The sequence below is a fragment of the Crocodylus porosus genome, unplaced genomic scaffold, assembly GCF_001723895.1.
Source record: "Crocodylus porosus isolate Cpor-Errol unplaced genomic scaffold, CroPor_comp1, whole genome shotgun sequence".
In the NCBI taxonomy this organism is placed as follows: Eukaryota; Metazoa; Chordata; order Crocodylia; family Crocodylidae; genus Crocodylus; species Crocodylus porosus.
The window spans coordinates 11,352,517-11,372,170 of NW_017728943.1; the positions used below are offsets into that span (position 1 = coordinate 11,352,517).

The 19,654-nt window shown below is 42.5% G+C and overlaps 1 protein-coding gene across 1 annotated transcript in view; it reads left to right on the forward strand.

Moving 5' to 3' along the window:
• The window catches only part of SPICE1 (spindle and centriole associated protein 1), a gene marked incomplete at its 5' end in the record, with an annotated part of 42,144 nt that overhangs the window by 18,364 nt on the left and 4,126 nt on the right, over nucleotides 1-19,654 (forward strand). Inside the window, 10 exons of the mRNA XM_019548535.1 lie at nucleotides 2,598-2,704; nucleotides 4,869-5,011; nucleotides 5,250-5,396; nucleotides 7,068-7,333; nucleotides 8,652-8,783; nucleotides 11,386-11,533; nucleotides 13,089-13,328; nucleotides 15,147-15,613; nucleotides 17,424-17,595; nucleotides 18,689-18,791. Coding sequence (XP_019404080.1) covers nucleotides 2,598-2,704; nucleotides 4,869-5,011; nucleotides 5,250-5,396; nucleotides 7,068-7,333; nucleotides 8,652-8,783; nucleotides 11,386-11,533; nucleotides 13,089-13,328; nucleotides 15,147-15,613; nucleotides 17,424-17,595; nucleotides 18,689-18,791 — 1,925 coding nt within the window. The remainder of the gene's footprint in view (nucleotides 1-2,597; nucleotides 2,705-4,868; nucleotides 5,012-5,249; nucleotides 5,397-7,067; nucleotides 7,334-8,651; nucleotides 8,784-11,385; nucleotides 11,534-13,088; nucleotides 13,329-15,146; nucleotides 15,614-17,423; nucleotides 17,596-18,688; nucleotides 18,792-19,654) is intronic.

The following is a 19,654-nucleotide window of genomic DNA, read 5'->3' on the forward strand; positions in this document are numbered from 1 at the left end:
CTTAACAGGGGAGACCAGCGAGAATTGGGGGAGGCTCTGTTCCCCCAGGCACCACCCGGGGTTACTAGGAATAACAGCCACAAATTGTTAGAGAGAAGTTCAGGCTGGACATCAGGAGACATTACTTTACAGTTAGGGCACCAGACTCTGGAATGGGCTCCCAAGTGAGGTGGTGCTCTCTCCTACCTTGGGGGTCTTCAAGAGGAGGCTGGACAGATATTTGACTGGAGTGATATGACCCTACACCCATTCCTGCCCAGGGCAGGGGGTCAGACCTGATGATCTGTTTAGGTCCCTTCCACTATGATACTATAATACTAATTAGCTCCTCAGTAAAGCATCTATATGTGCAGTGCTATTAGGCCACAGTAAACTATTTAACTCTGCCGTAGGATAGTACTTTCCGACACAAGTACCATCCTATCACAGAGTTAGTTAATGCACCGAAACATGCCACAGCCAGACCCCTCCGCAGCACATTGAGCCAGGGCAGAGCAGCTCTGGGCAGGCAGGCTGACCCCCTGGATCCCCTGCCAGTGGAAGCTGTGTCACCCCAGCAAAATGTGCTGCAGTCCTGCATGCACATGTAAATGCTGCACATTGGAGAAATAAACTCCAGCACAAACTGTGTTGAGTTTTCAGATGCATTAATACTTTAATAGCTCATGTAGATGCACCTTGAGTGTACTACCTATCAGTCAAGAACTATTTCTAACTGTAGTTTTAGCAGGGCCTACATATGTTGCATCTTGAACATTTAAAGCGAGCATTTTAAGTATTCTAAAAATTGTGAAAGATTTCAGTGTTCCTTTTTCCCCCTGATAACATGAACATCTTCATCCATATCAAAAATAGTCACTCTGGGTTGAGAACAAGCAGAAGTTTCTCTTTGAGACCTGCTGGTCAGAAAAGTTCACTGGTAGTCAGTAGTGTTTTGGAATAAAAGTATTTCTGCTACCTAAATGTGTAGTCTTACTCTCATGAGTCTGTAGTAATCTATGTCATTGTATCTTGTGCATATACGGAATTCAATATTTGTGCAAATCCAAAACTAGGTTCCCCCCACCATTCAACACAGGATGGGGGGCGGGGAACTCCTCATCTTATATTTAAATATAAGTCAAGGAGAAGTGGGTATGCGGTGGCAGAAGCTCTGGCCCAGAATCAGGGCCAAACCTGCCACCACTGTAACCACTGCTGCCTGGCTGGGCAGGAGCCAGAGGCAGCATGTACTCTGTGCCCCGGAACGGAGTGGGGCCCAGCCAGAGCCAGCTGTGACAGGGAGGTGCCGTGAGGGGACATGTATGGGGTGGGGGGGGCAGATGCCAGGGGATGTAGGCATGGGGAGGTATGAAAAGGGTCCAAGTGGTCGGGGGGTGGGGAGGCAAGCAGGGGGAGTAAGTGGCAGGGAGGAAGGTACAGGGGGACCACAGGGCCTATGGTAAGAGGCAGGCATTGAAGGGGGAAAGGCAGCAGGAGGGCAAGTGGTAGTTTGGATGGGCTGTGGTCAAGCCACTTGACTCCCCCACTGCCTGCCCGCCTGCTGCTGCTGCTTGTCTTGCTGCAAAGTTGGGATGGACAAATTTAAGATTAGATGCGTGGAAAAGTATAGCAAATGTATAAATTTTCCATGTCTAGAATCTAATTATTGGGGGAGTGTCTTAAATTCAGAGTCATTTTGGATTTGGGTAAATAGGGTATTATAAGTTGTATGCCAGTACTGCTGTTCCAGTCAGTTTTCTTTACAGTTGAGGTGTGAGTTTCCTGGATTTTTCTTCATCATCTTTGACTTGAATGCATGGTATATAGTATCTCTGCTTGCATATTATATAAGCTGAGTTTCTCTAAGGGAAGATAGTTGCCCAGCCTTTAATGGTATCCTAATTCCCAAAAATACCAGCCAGAAGTCCTGGTATAACGTAGACCCACAAGGGTAAAGCTGTAATATTGAACGAAGCTGCCTCAGACTTGTCCACAGTGAAATATCACTGTGGTAACTCTTATCTTTTTTGCAGATGATGTAAATGCAATTCATTTGTGGCTTAGGTACAAGTTCATTAAAATCATGAGATTTAGGTTGCAGAGTTGGGCATTTGACAGTTTAGACATACTCAAGTTAAGGTTGTCAGTTTGGTCTGTCTTGTGCACTGTGTGTATAAGTTAGGCAGTAGTTCTTGATTGCATGACCACATGCTGTATTTTTATGGAACATCTGCTTCATTTAATGAAGATGGACAGTAGTCAGAGGATGAGGCAGCTGCTCAATATTTCTTTTTATCCTTTTTCTTCAGTGCGTGGCCATTGTTATCATCGCTGCACTCCATGCAAAGCAAGCTCTTATTTACTCATTTCCTTTGCTTGTTTTTGTGGGTGTATTGCTATAGTAATGGAGTCACAAATATTAACAATCTTATCTCCATGTTCACCCTCTTAGATGCATACTTTTATACAATATTAGAGTTGGGAAAATGAGGCAAAAGTGTGTTCACTTCCCCTGCTTCTTTCCCAAAAGAGGGATTGAAATTGCTCTGAGATGGTCTGTGTTGGATTGGTTTTTTTTTTTTAATTTTGTTTGTTTGTTGTTTCTGCTGCAACAGGCTCTCAATGAAATAGAAGGGGAAAGCTCCTCCACCTGTCATTCAGGGGATAGTGCAGATGAACAGAATGTGTTTCTGAACTACAAGTCCAGCATTGACACGGACAGGTCAGTGTATGTGTCCAGGAATGTCTTAGAATTTCTATCTTCCTAGTGTTCTCATAACACAGGTAGGTAACCAAATACCTTAGTGTCCCTTGTACAGAGGTTCTGTCATAAATATCTATAAAGCTTCTACAGTATCTTCCTTCAAATGTCTCTTTAAAAACTCACCATTACTTCAGTTCCTTCAAAAACACTTAGGGTCAGATCCTATTCCACCTGTTACATGCTGGAGTGCAATCCTATTCTTCCCTGCTCAAGTTCCTGAAAAAGCGTTAACTCGCCTACCTTGGTAACATGCCATCACCTTATCCTTCAAATCATGCCATTAAAAGTAGCAATCGGGAGGAGGACCCATTTATGCTTTGCCTTAACTGTCTTTCCAGGAATCAAGCAGTGTGGAATGGGATGACACTTGGGTACCTGTACATATGAGAGGATCTGGCCCTTAATATTGGCAAGGCGTTTGACATGTCATGACTTCTGGTCGTTATACTACGTTGTTCTGTGTTCATTTGTGCTCCTCCACTGTCTCACACTTGCATTGTTGGCTTTTGGGGCAGGTGTTCTTGCTGTGTCATGTATTATGCCTAATGCAGCAAAGCCCTACTTCAGCCCTTTTGGCCCTGCCACAAAACAAAAGCAATAGGTGGAGTTGCAGAATTGTGTGGGTGGGCAAAGTCATAAGAGTAAGTAAAACACTTGGAGATGGCAGTTTTAAAGGAATAGGGATGGGAGCAAGAATGGGTCTCTGTGGGACCCCACTAGACTGAAGCAGAGTAGAAAAAAAGAGAAGTCGTGATCAGATTGACCCAAAAGAAAACTGTTGTGAGTTTAAAACAGATCATACATCGAGAACGGGGTTATCAGCCACCTCAACTGGGGCAGGAATGTCAAATACAGTGTGGATGGGATAGGGCTTGGTTATGAAATGATTTATTTTTTAAACTTTGAGGTGTTTCATGGTAATGAAGGAACCAGAAGCCAGATCCCAAAAGATTAAGAATGGTGCTTGATTGGAGGGACCTTGAAATAATAATTGTGTACAACAGAGTCTGTTAACCTAAGCTGGGAAACACAAAAGGAAGATGGGGTAGCAGTCAGGCCAGCAAAGCTTAGACATTGTTTTATTAAGGATGAGGACTGGGGGAGGTGAGAGGGGCTGAAGCATGCTTGTACCTAGAGAGGAAACCCCTTCGGGGCAAAAGCAAAACACCTCAGGAGGTAGGAGGAAATGGGTAAGTGAAGAAAAAGAAGCATAAGACCTGGAAGGGAGGTATAAGCAATCAGAGGAAAAGGAATTGGAAGTAGATGGAGGATATACAGGGCCAGAGGGAGATCACAGCAGACCTTGTTTTTTCACACATCAGACCAAGAGCAGAATCTTTGCCCTGAAGATCTTGCCACTAACATAGAACCTCAAATTCTAAAAGAAGAGCTAAATTTATTTCTTATGTTTGCTTATACGAACATAATCCTACTGCAAATCGCACATCCTCTATGTATATCATTTATCACATAACCTGTTAATGGTTTTTTTAACTTTAATTAGTGACTTGGATTTAGACTTGTGTGGCATATAATTGGAGGCTGAAGTTGAAGAGTGCATATGTCTTAGAAATGCTTAGAAAGCAGAATAGATGTTGTACTTGTTTTGTTTGGTAAGATAAGTTTTCAAGCAGTTTGGGTAGTATTTACCTATGATCTCACACACATTTTAATGGTCTGATTTTGCTGTAGCTGTATTGTATATATGATGAATGTTGTGTGTCAAGTTCTCGTGTGATTTATATAGACTTGTTTCCTAGGTTGCACTCTCCCATTAGTGGTGCATTCACTTTAGCAATTTAGTATTTATGAATCTCTGAGATTGGACTGGTGTGCAGTCTCCACAACACGTGTCTGAATTGACTCTAAGTAAAGCAGTGCTGCATTAGAAGGATCCTATGTTTGCGGGTAGTTAAGTGTTCATGTTTGGACATTGTGGGTTTTTTTAATTAGTAAACTATAGTGAGAGAGGTATTTTCTAGGATTTGGGTTTTGCATTAAGAGGAAACTGGTTTGAGCAATCTCATTTTGACACTTTTTGTGCAAAAAACATTGGTCCATGTTGCTGTCACTTCAGACTTCAGTACCCCCATAGTTTTCTTTGTTCTTATTTTGTATGTAGGCTTCTCTGTTTACTGAAAAAAGAAAATTCTGTGGAAGCATCCCAGCTGTGGGCTGATGAGAAAATGAAAACAGCTACCCCATCACAGGAAATAAATGTACCTGTCACTCCTACGACTGCTTCATTACCTTTGGAAGACACAGGTTGGATCTGGCAGGATGTTACCTTTCAAAGGGCAGTAGGCCATTAAAAGGATCCTATTCAGAATAAAATGCAGGAGGAGGAAATGGCACAAGTATAGTTTTGGAGATCTAACTGGGTTGGGTTAGCAAAGTAAAGCACTGGCACTTTAAATGTGTTTTATATTGAAATATTTTGATATATTAATGACACTCATAAAGTATGTCATGTTATTTGTTGGTTTGTTTGTTTTTTTATCAGCCCTCAATGCTACTAATGTGGTCAGGAGAATCCATTCAAGGCTTCAGAATGAGGAGGAGCGTGACGAGCACACTTCAGACTCCCCTTACTTTGCAAGACAAGTGCTGAACCCTAACCCAAGGAAGCACAAGCAAGTTTCAGGAAAAGGTTTAGTTTTTACCCTCTGAAGTAATTTATGGTTGAAGCAATGTATTTGCTTTTCCCTTCCCTCAGTGTCCCTTGAAGCTCTGATTGAGATCTTGCTTTTCATTTAATGTTACTCTTTGATCTTCAGCATTTACTGGAGTTAGTTATGCTAACTTTATGAAAGTAAAGGAAAAAAATCTCATCCCATCTGTTTTCCTTGGTTACAGCACATACTTCACTTGAAGTGTTACTTTCAGGTCTGTTATTTCATAAGGTTGTGAGATTTCAGTAGTGTCTCTCTAGCGCAAAACATATTGTTGCTTTATCTTACAGCAAGACTAGAATGCCTGTTTCATACCTTCAAGTTAGTAGTTAGCCCCCGCAATAATAATGGGGAGGACAGTTGAATTTTTAACTACTGTTATTTTTTAAAAATATTTAAAAATTGAAAATGTTGTGTGAGTTGAGGTAGGGGAATGGTGTTTTGTTCTTCTTGTTTGTTTAGGGCTTTTTCATTTGGTTTTTGCTTGGTCCATATCTCACCCTTTAACTCCTCCTAATTCCTCTCTCTCAGAGCATACATCGATAGGGCACTTCTGAAATCTATGCATAAAGAATGCTCCCCTTCCTCCTCTTGACTGAGGTAATTTCTATGAAGTGACTGGCTAGGAAACCAAGTCTGTATGCATTAATAGCTTGGTGCACATGACCTGAGATCCATGTGATGCTGTTATCTGGTGCAGTGCCACAAGGAACTGACTGTATGCAGTTGCTTCTGCAAACACTTCCTCTGACATGCTGATTTGGTCACCCTGGAACACCACATCACACACTATGGGAAAATAGCGAGATTCAGGTACAAACATGTTTGAACTTTCAGAGCCATGATGTGCCTGCCATATTTTTTGAGACTCTGGGAGATTGCAATCTTCTTCAGCAGCAATTCCAGTCCCGTGGATTTGTTCAGGTTTGTCAAACCAGAACTCTTTCCCGACAGACCATAGGTAGCTTTACAGACAGAGAAGATGCCTCCAGAGTAGAGCTGGTAGTTTGGTTCTAGACACAATTTAAACTGCAGGTCCCATCCTGCCCTTTTGCTTTACTCTTACTCTCTGGTTTGCAGAGGAATCTCAGACTGATGTACCTGAAAAGATCTGTTCAGCTTGACTTCTGCTAAAGTTTGTAGCAAGGGGCTGTAAGAGTTTGGTGGATGTAAACAGGGATCCTTCAAGCTGCTAACTTCACTGTTGATATATTTCTATATGGCTGTTTCTGTGCTTTCCCTAGTGCCTTTTTGTTTGCTGCTATGTTGATCTTTGATCTGTTTAGGCACAATTTAGTGGCTCATTTCGTAGTGGTATATAGGGAATAACATTACTTGGGCTCAACAAGTATAAGATGCTTGTTGTAAACCTGCCATGTGACAGAAGAATTGGACCTGTAAACCATGTTAATTCTGCAAGGGCTCCCCAAAATGCATGTAGAGGTCTCCTTTCATATATCTAGGATGTGAAGGTAATTAGTCAGTTGCATGTTTTCCTTGTCCTTGGTACTAACAAATAATTTTAAGTTTTTGCAAGAAAGATAATGTAAACAAATGTTATAGTTGGGTGCTGTTTTGAAGCAAAGATTAATTGTGAACTGTAAAGAAGCAACTGGAATGTAAAAGTATTCTGTCTGTGTTTCTCTCAGTGAAAAGAAAACAAACTACACAGATACCATCTAAGCAAAAGAGGAATGATTGTCTTTCTAATTCAATCACCCTCAACCTCCCAAGCAGTAATACATCCAGTTTGGATATCCTGAATCACATGATACGTGACGTAGAGAATGAGTTGGAGGAATACGAGAGATGTACGGGCCGCGAGGTCCAGAAAACACAGAATTGTCAGGGTCTCACTGGGTTTACTTTGTCACTAGTGAATGCTGTCTGTCGTCTGATGCGCTACCTCAAAGAGGTGAGAACACTTTGAACTGCTCTGGGAGGTTAGATGAATTAAACCAAACACTTTGGTTTAATTTACAACCTTAATTTTTGTAATCCCTTGACTCTTGAGTACATCATTTTGTAAACTCAGTATCTTTAGGAGTTTTGGATTGTTTGTAGTTTAAAAAAATGTGTAATGTTGGCTCTTGGGAGAAACTGAGGCACTTTTTAAGTAAAACTTTAGATACATATTCAAAATATATGGTGGCATTTTTAAATATAGTCTTATAGATTCTCTGAGTATTAGGATTCAGATCCTGTCATTCACTGTCTGGCAGCCCTTCAGGGAATACCCCAGATGCTATACCTGCTGTGTCTAGCACAGACACAGTCTAGTGGTCTTTTTTGTATACAAGGCCTCTTTAGGCTCTCACTCTGTCCATACAACATTGCAGTGAGCACCTCTCTAGGTTTGTCTTGGGCTACAGCCTATCACATACTTGTTGAGCAAGAGCAGTAAAATTTAGTAGGAGAATCGAGGAGGCTTATCAACTGCATGGAGCTGAACATGCTGAAGATGGCACTGATACCACTCCCCTCCCTGTGACCAGCATGAACCACAAGATGGCAGTGGCCTCCATCATAGAGAGGGAAAGATTGTAGTTCTTCACTGCAAGTGGAAGGGGCCCTACTTAATTCTTCATGTGGTATTGTGTGGTCTGTGGTATAGTCTTTTATGTCAGAGATCGTTTATGAGTAGATCCTACCCTTTGAGGTGAAGGAGATAGGGACAACAAAATTCTTTGCCGTGGAATGAGGTGCACCCCAAGTAGGTTTGTTTGTGTTCAGTAAAGAAACTAGAAAATAGTAACAACATAAATCCTGTTCTAAACCCTCTGAGAAGAAAAATAAAACAAAACTGTAGGACCTGCCTTTGGTCCAGTATCACTCCACAAGGCCAGGAAGATTAGGGTATTGTCATGTGCCATCACCATTACATTGACTTTTTGCATGCTGTAATACAGTATGGTAGAAGGTATGCGAAGTGACAGTTTGAACACTGCCAATAGTTCTTTTTTTTTTTTTTTTTAAATCATGGGGAAGGAGGCATCAGGAGGAGGGCTCTCCAAATGTCAGCTCCTTGTGCTGTTGTGGGAAGGTGACAATAGCACAAGTAAAGCAGCATCAGGTTGAACATTAGTTGAAAAGTCTTGGGGCAGAAAAGCTGGTTCCATTTTAACAGTGGCAACAAGAGCAGCAATCAACTTAATAGCAAGATTTGAATCTCCTCTCAGTTCTTACATGAACTTGTATTGAGTGTGCTTTCTTTTCTTCTCCTTTTCCTCCAGAGTGAGATGCAGCTGCGTCAAGAAGTGGCGATGAAGCAGAAGCTTGAGGGGGTTCTGAATGAACACAGAGAGTTGATTGATGCTCTGACAGCTGAAATCCTTTTAGTCAAGGAAGAAGGTATTGCGACACAGGTACTAAGAGTTGTTGACTCTTTCCTCTCATGACAGCTTATGGAACTTAGGGAAAAACTAATGTGCCAAAAGTTTTTAAGCGTTGTTGGTTGTAGCCATGTTGGTTTATGCACATAGGCAGGCAAGGTACTTTCGGCAGATGTGATATCTTTTATTAGACCAACTAAATAGTTGGAAAACTGTTCTTTGCAAGCTTTCGGGCACAAGCACCCTTCTTCAGGCATAGGGAGATTCTGCTGGTGTTGTGTTCTCCAAGATAGAAAAGAAGCTAATATGCAACATGCAGGTCTATGAAAAATGCAGATAAGTAGTAGTTTGGGAGACAATGGGTAGAGTTAGGAGGGGAGGAAGGAAATAAGGGAAATGTGTGAAGAAATGTAGCTGATCACCTGCAGCCAGGTTACCTAGGGTTATTAGATGTCAGGAAGGTTGTAATATGCCATAAATCCAAAGTCTATAATTAGTTCATGATTTTTTGTATCCAGTAGATTTTATGAAGTGAAGTTTGTAGGCTCAACTATGAAAGATGTTTTGTAAATTTTCTTTGAGTATTAGAACTGAGAGATTGGAAAGTGATTGTCTTTTCAAAAATATGCACCCACAGGTAATTGGATATTTTTGTCTTTGATGGATTTGTGGTGTGCATTTGTTCTGATATGCAGTCGTTGGTTAGTTTCTCTTACATATTTTCCCTTAGGGTATTTAGTGCACTGGATGAGATTCCATTCAGTGTGCTTTGGGGCCATAGGAAGTTTGCTTCTGGTGATGAGGTTAGTGAGGTTCAGTGTTTGTTTAAAGGCTAGACTGGGTGCTGCTGGAAAGATCTCTTTAAGAATTGGGTCTTCTACTATGGGTGGCAGTTGTTTGAGGATTCTCTGTATAGGTTCCAGGGAAGGATGGTATGTCATAACTAATGGTGTGGAATTCATGGGGATTTTCTTTTTATGCTGCAGCAGTTCTTTACATGGTATCCATTTAAAACATGCAATCTCTCTATCTGGAGGAGAGTCCTTATTGGGTGAAAGACTTTTTGAGATTTGAGAGATGATGATTGCGGATATTCTTCTAAATGCAAATTTGGTGGTATCGGAGAGCTTGGCCGTATATTACAGCTTTTTTGGTGTGTTTGGGGTGATTTGCTGGTTCTGTGTAATATGTTAGTCCATGGATTTCTTGTATATGGTGGTTTGTATCTTACCATTCTGAATATTGATCATCATGTCTAAAAAGGAAATGTTGGTGCTGGAATATTCAAGAGAGAGTCTGATGGAGGGGTGATGATAATTGAATTTGTGATGGAAATCAATCTGAAACTGCAGGTTTTCAGTCCAATGATGATGTCATCTATAGATCTTAGGTGTAGCATGGGTTTGATGGTGCAGTTCTTAAGGAATTCATCTTCGAGGTGGGCCATAAAAACGTTGGCATATTGTGGGGCCATTTTGGTGCCCATAGCTTGGAGGAAGTGTTGGTTGTTGAAACTGAAGTTGTGTGTGAGGATAAAGTGTAGAAGTTCAGCAATATCTTGAGGTCTTACTTCGAGTTGTAATCTTGCTCTTGTAGATATGTAAGGCAGGCATAGAAAGTCTGTTGTGTCTTGGATAAAACGGAGTACTTGGGTGACAAGGGGTCTTAGGATGGATTCATTGAAACCTGATATTTCTGCAGGGTTCCATGGTTGAAAATTATAGGTCTGCCTGGGTTCCCTTGTTTGTGGATTTTAGGGAGCATGTAAAAAAGTCACTGGATTGGGTAGCACAGGGATCAGGGTCTGAAGTTTTTCTTACAGTTTCAGTAAAAATGATGTGATGTTGGTTTTGAAGTGAAAAGGGGAGTTGGCTCTTCCTCTAATTTTTCATAGTAGATAGTGTCAGAGTTGTCTGTTGGCTTCTTTTGTGTAGTCTTCATGGTTAAGTATAACTATAGATCCTCCTTTATCTGCTGGTTTTATTACTATTTGGTGGTTGGATCTTAGAAATTCTATGCGCCTTCTCTCTGAGAGGGAGAGGTTATAGTGGTGTTTGTTGTTGATTTGTTCTTTGTCTGAAACAGTTAGTGTAGCAGTCGAGGTTTGAGGTTTGAATTTCGTCCACTGTAAGGTGTCCAAAAGTTTTTAAGTAGATTTTTCGTTTCTTCAGTGAGACTTGTTAGAATAGCAAACTGCTGCAGATCTCAGGTGAGATGCATAGTAGCACTGAAACAACTTGATGGAATTACATATGCAATCTTAGGACTGAAATCAGAGGTGGTTATTTTAGTGGATTATGTAGAAATGCAACACTTACCAGGAGGAAAAATCTTTTGAGAAATTTCCTTTTAAAGTGTGACATAAGCAGACTTAGTGTAACTTAGACTTTCTTTAATGTAAAGCTTTGTGTGGCAGGAAGAGGGTGATTGAACAGCAAAACTGTTGAACTGTAGGGCTGGGTGGGAAGGAAAGATCAAGCAAATACAGAAATGTTTTCCTTCCACTTCACTCGTTCCAGAGTGAAGTGCTGGCACCAAGAGATGGGGGTGGACTTCTGATTGTTATAATATCTGTTTTTCCTCTCCCTAGGATACAGATCTCTGTACTTTTTGTTTTGTTTTGTTTTTCCCTTAGAAACAACTACAGCAGTATATGGTGGTAACAGATGAACAGCTGACTTCACTCACTTTAGCATATAAAAGCCTCCTTTTGACAGATCCTAAGAGAGGACAGAGTCCAAGTAGTCTTGGAATTGCAGTCAGAGATCCAACAAACATCCAAGGTATGTGTGTGTGTTGTGGAGGGAAAAGTGGGGAGCTGTCATTGAATTAGAAACATGAGAATTCTAGGTGCATTCTTGGAAATTGCCCTCACCCTTTTGTCAAAGCAGCAGTTCAGAATAGCTGGTAGTTTATTGTCCAGAAAGAGAAGGGCTGAGCCATTCACTTATTTTTCAGAATTCCTTGCTAATATTATAAAAATCATTTTACTGCTAAATTGGTCTTCTACTTGCAAAGTCTGATTGTTCCATATAATCAAAGTGCAGTTTTATTTTTTTTTTGTCGTCTTGCCAGCCTAGAATTGGTGTTAAAGGGAAAATGCAAAAGTCTCTGGAAACAGCATCTAAGAGTTACCTGCTGCTAAGTAGTAGAGTGGTGTCTCAGTCTGGGTATCTGTCTGGCATGTAGCTGAAGCTGTATCTGCTTCTTTCCCAAGTCCAAGGAAAGGCATTTTGTGTTGGAGAGCTTGTCCAGCATCTCTCCCAAACAAATAGTTGGTTTAGCAGCATACTAAACAGTCTTAACTCCTGCAAAGGGTTGGACAGGTCAGAACAGCTCTGAGTGTGTGGAGGGTTTTTTGATTTTTTTTTTTTTTTGTCACTTTCAGTCCTGCAATGCAGTTGGACATACCCAGTGACCACTTAGTCTATAAAATATTGACTGGTTCTACTTACTCCTAAGTGTGTGTATTACTGTTGATGCCTCTGTCTCTATTCCGAGCACCACATTTGTCCATTGCTAATATCACTATACCAAAGGCTCTGGGCAGGAGTGATGTTCCAAACAGCTGCTTAGGTAGCAAGAGGACTTAGCTATAGTTGGAACTGTGAGGGTGGATGGAGTGTTAAAATGAAAGAGGATGCCCAGAATGAAGGAGTAAAAGTTTGTTTTGCTGTTGCTTTAGATCAATGTGGGGCAATTTTGGCAGGTGAGCCACAAGGTAAGCCCCACATCCTCCCCAGGTATCATTTTGATCCCCTTCCCTTGCCTGATCCATTGCTCTGCTTTCTGTCCTATGCACAGAGGCTGTCCTTGCCACTTGTGGCACATGTGTCATAAGTTGACCACCCTGACTGTCATTTGTATAAGCCTGGAAAAATAACATGGTAGTGTGTGTGTGCTCTGCTGTTTTGGCTACCAGTGTAAAAATGAAACTTCTTCCTGAACTTATATAAGAATGGCAACTGTGGTCAGTTAATTTGGAGTTGATTTGCAAGGTTTTTACAAAGAAGGCTGACAGTCACCTGCTTGGGCAGAGCACTGTACTGTATGACATTCTTGGGATCAGAGTGTTAAATTTTCATCTCGGAGATAGAAAGCCATTTCTGAAATATTTCACTGTGTGGTGGTAAGGTTTTGTAACAACCTTTCCAAGCCTGTTTGTGGATTTGTCATTCAGACAACAATATTTCACTTTGGATGGTGTTTTCCCCCTCCATGTTTTCAGTTATCTGAAACCTGGAATTATTCTGATGGGGATATTTTTTCTGTTTTGCAAGCACCACGTGTTTTATTTTTGATGCACCTGATTCTTGCCTTGTCTTTCTTTTTGTTCAGAGAGGTCTGTTTTGAATTCCACTCTGCCCAAGACTGATGCTTTCAGAGGAAATATGCTCAAATCCCCACAAGAGGAACTGTCTGTCCAGCGTCCTCAGTGGTTAAGTCCCCCAGACACTGTAGGAGTGGGCAACAGTTTGCCCATGCATGTGTTCCAGCCAGCTGTGTTGTTATCACCACCTAGACAGAAAAGCATCCAGGAATTCTCTCCTCTTCAGAATTTCTCTCCTCTTCAGAATGGTAAGATAAGTGTCTCTCTGTGAACAGGGTGAGATAAAAACATAAATATCAGACTGAGTCAAATCATAGGTCCATCTAGCCCAACAGCCTGCCTCTCACAGTGGTACAGAGCAGATCCTAAGGGGAAGAATGTTTATGAAGGACCTATCCAGACTGAACTGCCCTCTTCCTCTCTTCCCCCAACAGCTTCCAGCATTCAGAGGTGTTGAAGTCTTAATTTGAGGATTGCACCCTTATCTGTCAGTACTTATTGATGGTCCCATCCTGCATAAATTTATCCAGTCCCTTCCGAACCTGATTAAATTGCCTCTACAACACCTTGTGGCAATGAGTCCCGCATGTTAATTTTTTGCCTATGTTGTTCCTTCTTTTAACTTGGTTAGTCTTGAGCCCACGGTCTAATTCTGCAAGTCTGTTGTTTGGACAGCCTCTGCCTTTCCCTTTGAGAAGTTACCTGGCATCTAAATCTCCTGCTTTTGTAATGGACAATGCATTTCTTTCTTTTCTCCTCTTTGCCAGTTCCTGGTGTTTGTTTTGGTTGCCATATGTCTCTCTCTACTTCCACTTAGCACTGCTTTGCAATTCTCCTTCTGCTCTCTACAATAGAAATTGCCACTTAATCCTTAAAAATATAGTCTTTGAATATGGCCTATGCACAAGGAGTCAGTAAGAATTTTAACTGTATGGAAGTCTGCAGAGTCTGATTTTTTTTAATTTTTTTTTTGTTCGAATTCTTAGGTAGGATTAGTATCCAACACGGGTACTAAACTTCTCAAAAGCCCTTCTTTTAAAAATCGTTCACTTGTACACAAACATATTCACTTGTCGCTTTACTCCCAGAGAACATGCATTGTTCATTGAGAAGGGTTTGCTACCCTATACGTTTCATATGTAACAGTGGAGCCTGCTCTAAGTGCCAAACCTAATTCAGACTTGATGGTGGAACAGTAGTTGGTGCTCCCATTGTATTTGGGCACCTATACATGAGCTCAGAGGCTGCTCCAATGCACTAGAAATCGACACTCCAGCAGCCTCCTGTGTCTCATGTACCAGCATCCCTGTGCTTAAAAATAGCGGTGGGGGTGCTTGAACTAAAGTTTATTGAACAAACTTTAGTTCAAGAGCCCCTGCCACCATTTTTCAGCATGGGGACACTGATACTTGAGATGCAGCAGTGCTTCAATTAAAGGAGCTCTCAGAGCTGCTGTAATTAAAGCACTGTCTCTACCCACCCCCAGAGCATGTGTAAAAGTGCCCTGTGTGTCTCCTGTACACACCAGTACTCTAATGAAAGGTGAGACAAAATAAAACCTTGTTCCTTTTTCTTTTGGGGGCAAAGCAGACACCCAAATTGAGATCTGCTTCTGCTGGCTTAGCTGCGAGTAACTTGCATTAAACTACCTCCAGGTTGGGTTTTTTTGCATTTTTTTTTTCTGATATCAGTTTTAGGTTGGGGCATGGTGGAAGACTGAATCAGCAATGAAATAATTAATTGAAAACCGTTAGCTGACATTGTGAACAACTAAAAAGCTCAGCCCTTCTCCCCTGATCCTCTGCTAGTTTTTAAACCCATGTAAATGTTAAATTATTTCTGCTAATCTCTCCTGGAAAACATTAACCAGTGGTGCGATGAGTATGTGTGGCAGGATCTTGAATAATAGTACAGCTGAATAACTCTACTTGTATCCCTATCCAGAGGTGGGTATTAGACGTCACATTATTTTTTTTCTGCTTCTTTTTTATCTAGCACTGATCTGTCAAGTGAAATTGTCTTGTTGAAGGCTGCATGTTTACTGATCCTTTATTTCTCATCTACAGCACTGAACAGAACAGTTCAAACACATTTTACCTCCCAGGTCTCTCCATCTACCCAGAACACTGAAAGGAAAGCAAGTGGGGAAAAGAGCTCGCCTTCCTCTGTGGGAACACAGAGCACAGATGGGGAGAACCGTCTGCTCATCCAAAGGTGGCAAGTTCCTCCCACATCTACGGACTCTGAGAGTTCTTTGCAATCGCATGGCCAGCCAGTGAGCAGTATCTTCTCTTTGGAGCAGGGGCAGGCCCCTGATGTTGCTGGGGAGGGGGCAAAGCCCAATGCCACTGAAGAGTTTTCTCAGAACAAAGATCTGCTGGGACAAATCGTTGAGCTGACACGGCAGAATGCTCTCATCAAAGCTCAGTTGAGCAAATTCAAAGACTGCTCTCAAGAGGCAGGGGACGGCCTGCACCAGCTAGGTACAGTGCAGAATCCACACACTGCTCTAGATCCAGCTACCCAGGGACAGGTAAGAATGTCATGGAGAGAGAGGAGGCCCAGCCTTCCCTTTTCTCTTGGCTTGCTCACAACCTGTGGAAGTTGGGAATTTTTTTCCCTCACTTTTGCCTCTTGCTATAATGGAGGGAGGTAGAATAACTAAGGCCTTTGAGCTATCTAGACTCAACACTTGGGAACTGCAGCTGCAGTTTCTTGTATCACTATGATAAGAAGATAACCTGCTTCTTCATAGGTCAAAATCACTGGTATCTAGGTGCCACCAAGCAAAGAACATACAGTAGACTAGGGGTACAATAGACTAGGGGCACACTTCAGAAAGGCAAATGTGTTTGTGCTACCTCTTGTCAGTGTGGGTCATATCAGTGTAGCCCAGTGGTCTCCAACCTTTAAGTAAGAGATCACCTTTGGAATTTAAAAGCAAGCCAAGATCTACCATGTACCACCCCCTGCGCCAACCAGCAGGTAAGTCTGTGTGTGTGGGGGTGGGGTGGAGGGGGTCAATCTCAGAGCCTCTTGGAGTTGATTTAACCACTGGTGTAGGCCAGTGGTGACCATGGTGACCACTGGTGTAGACATAGCAGCGTGGGCCTCAGCACTAGCTAGCAACCAGAGCATAGACCCAGGGTCCCTGTCCAACTTGAATCCACATTGCCTGTTGTCCTTTGAGTTTACCAGATTACAGCCAGTGTGGTATGCCTACATGTGGCTCATTCACACACCTCTAATTGTGGTGCAGACATGAGTTGGGTCTCTTGCCCCCTGCCAGCACAATTAACTAGGGTTAAGCCAATGGCTCTGGGGAAAAGAAGAGTAAAAGATCTTACATTAGGAAAATTAATCAGCAGAGTGGCTCCACTGCTCAGAATAGGGTTGGGCAACACAAAAGAATCTCTGATGCCTAAAATACATGACAGCCTCTGTTCTAACTGGCACCAGTGATCCAGCATTGTTGGGGTATGAGGGATCCAAATGTTCTTAATGAAATGTAGCCTAAGGGCCCAATTCTTCAGCATATTGAACAGCTGCAAACAACTCAACAGCATGCAAGTTATGGGCAGATACTACACTAGCTTGCACAGAAATGTGGCTACTCGAGGGGCAACCGCACCCTCAGAATATCAGGCTTTCATGCCATAGCAAGTGGAAGGCGAGTGGGACAACTGCCCTGGATGCCAAAGTGAAGGGGCACCAACAGTTGCTGCCCAGGCAGGGCATGGGATGGAGCCATGAGTGGCTTATTTGGGTGGCTACGGGGACGAGGGAAGGGTGGCTCCCACCACTGCATACATTCCCAGGCAAGCATGTGGGGGACATGTGCCCCCTGGATCTGCACTGGGCGAGGGCAGGCTGCCACTGCAGGCTTTGCCCTAGGTGCCAAACAGCACTGTCAGGCTGGATCAAGAAGAGCACAGCTTGCTAGTTCAAGAGTAGTGCAATGCTTCCTGCCTTGTACATCCAAAGCAAATCTCTTTGGCCACATGATTACTTAATTATGGTTGATCACTGGCGGGTTTGGTTTTTGTTAATTGTTGGCTGCAGTGGTGCAAGAAACAGGGCTGTATGCTGTTTGTGGGCAGTGCAACTTAACATGATACTGTCCCTATTCAATGTGATTCAATTTGGACAGCACCCAGATGCCACAGCAAAAGGCGTATAAAACCAGAGATCTACCTGAAAAATGCTGTGGTTGTTTACTTAAATTCCTAATTCAAATTCAGTTTGAATGATCATTTTATTAATACAATACTTGAACTATATGGCATGTCCTCCCCAAAGGTGCAACTTGCAAACCAGCTTATTGAAAGCCAACTGTTTATTAGACTTTTCTAGGAGCCTCAAAGAACTTGGAGGAGCGAATAGCAGAGCTGAATCGTCAGAGTGCAGAAGCCCGTGGAAAACTGCTGCAGCTGATAGAACAACAAAAATTGTCTAGTGTCAGCACAGTCTCTCCATCAATCTCTCCTATTCCACCACCACCCATAAATTGGACTGGTATGTATCCAGCACAAGAAAAGCTAAGATGATGCGTTTTAGTCCTTGTAATGTGGGAGTCCTCTATCTTTTGTTAACTCAATCAGTAGTTCCCAAACTGTGCACAACACACCATTTAATGACCAACTGAGAGCTCTTAGGGCAGATGGGTACAGGCTATCTCACTCACTGCTGCTAACCTTTGTTAGACTGCTAAACACACCTCAACTCGAATTTGCTAAAGTTACTTTTTTGTGTAAGGCAGAAGGTAGAGCTGGGTGGCTAGAGACTAACTAGTTCAGGAAGGTTTGAGCTTTCATGGGCAACAGTCTACTTAATATGTCACTGTTACAGTCAGCCTGATTTGTGGGTTGAGGACACAACTGGGCTTCTCCCACAAGTAGCAAGGGAATGCCTCATCCCGGTGAAGCTCCTGACAGCTATATTCTACCTAACCAGGCCTGGCTACAGAGCTGTTCTGAGGGAGATTCCAGCACTTCATTTGTAATGTCTAAACAATACCACTTCACAAATTTGAATTCTGACTCTTAATTACGATCCACTAGGGAGGTGTTTTGTGGGGTGATCTTCCCTGTGCTCTGGTTCCCCTGAAAAGGTGCTGCAAGGGCTGGTAAATAGATATACAGAGGTAACTAAAAGTCTACAGCGCTCTTTTTAAGACAGTAAAGGGCTTATTCTTTATGCAGCTTAGGGTCTATGGACTACCTACCATGGCTTTTTTAACAAAAAGAAAACAGAACAATTTAACCCTTTCTTGGAGTGGCTGAGTGCTAATGACAAGCAAAATAAGGAGAAAAATGGTTATATGTACAAAGTGAAGGAGCATGCGGGTTAAAGAGTGTGTGTGTATGTTCAGGGAGCCTACCCGCAAATGAATGCAGTGGGGCCTTGATGCAGAAACAGGGGCTGTAGCTACAATTGCAGTGTAAATCTAAGAACGCAGTATTCCAAATGAAGGAAATGGAAATAATAACAGCATAATACTGGAGGGGGAGAAACTTAAAATCAAGCCACATGCAGGAAAAAAATCAAATAATGCTGCTAATGTTCCTGTTCCTTCACTAGAATTAAGTAATACTAATTTACTGTCTAGGAAATGCAAAGAGGACAATTGAGGTGTCTGTTCCAGTGGCAGAAGCTTGCAACAGCTCCAAAGAAGGCACTCCTTCCCCTGCCAGTGGGCCCAGTGCACAGAGGTGAAAACCAGTTTTTTATTATCTGTGGTCAGGGTGAATGAAATACATGTACAAAACTGGTCATTTATGCAAACTATTCGAATGCACTTTCACCGTGTTCTCCCAGATCTGATTGCCATGCCATGGCTTCAGCACAGTCTAATTGGGAGAGCTGGAAAGAGGGACTGTAACAGGATAACAAATGTCCTCTGACCTCAACCTCTCCTGGGAAACTCTGATCTTGCTGACTTCTTATGGTTGAAAATAGATTGTTGACATTTTCCCGGATATGGGGTAGAGGGAACTGCATTATTGAAGGGATGCAGAGAAACCCAGAATGCCAAAGCTTTGGGGAAGAATACAAGTCCATCTGGTTCCAGGACAAGTGGGAAGAATCTCTCCCAAAGGAAAAATGCTTTACATACATATTTGGGGAGAGGGAGACATGGGAAGCCAAGAGGAGCTTTTTCATCAAGTCAGGCATTCACCTCTTTGGGGAGGGAGGCAGGGGGATTTGATGGTGGTTACCCTGCATCTGCGAGCCAGAAAAGGGTGGGGGTGGATCAAAGGACCACTTTGTTTTCTGCTCCACCTAAACTCTAAAACCAAGTGCTTGGGAGTAGCAGCAGCATTTCTATTCAGGCAGCACTGAGTAGGTCAATTGACTTTATCGTTTATTATAATTACCTGGTTGTCATGGGTGACTTCAATTACCCGGACATCTCGTGGGAAGATCACTCAGCTAAATCTGACCAGGCGCAAAGCTTTCTCTCGTGCGTGGATGACCTCTACCTGACTCAAGAAATCTATGGGCCAACGAGAGGCAAAGCGCTGCTTGACCTGGTACTGGCTACGGGGGATGACCTAATCGGCGCCCTAGTGAT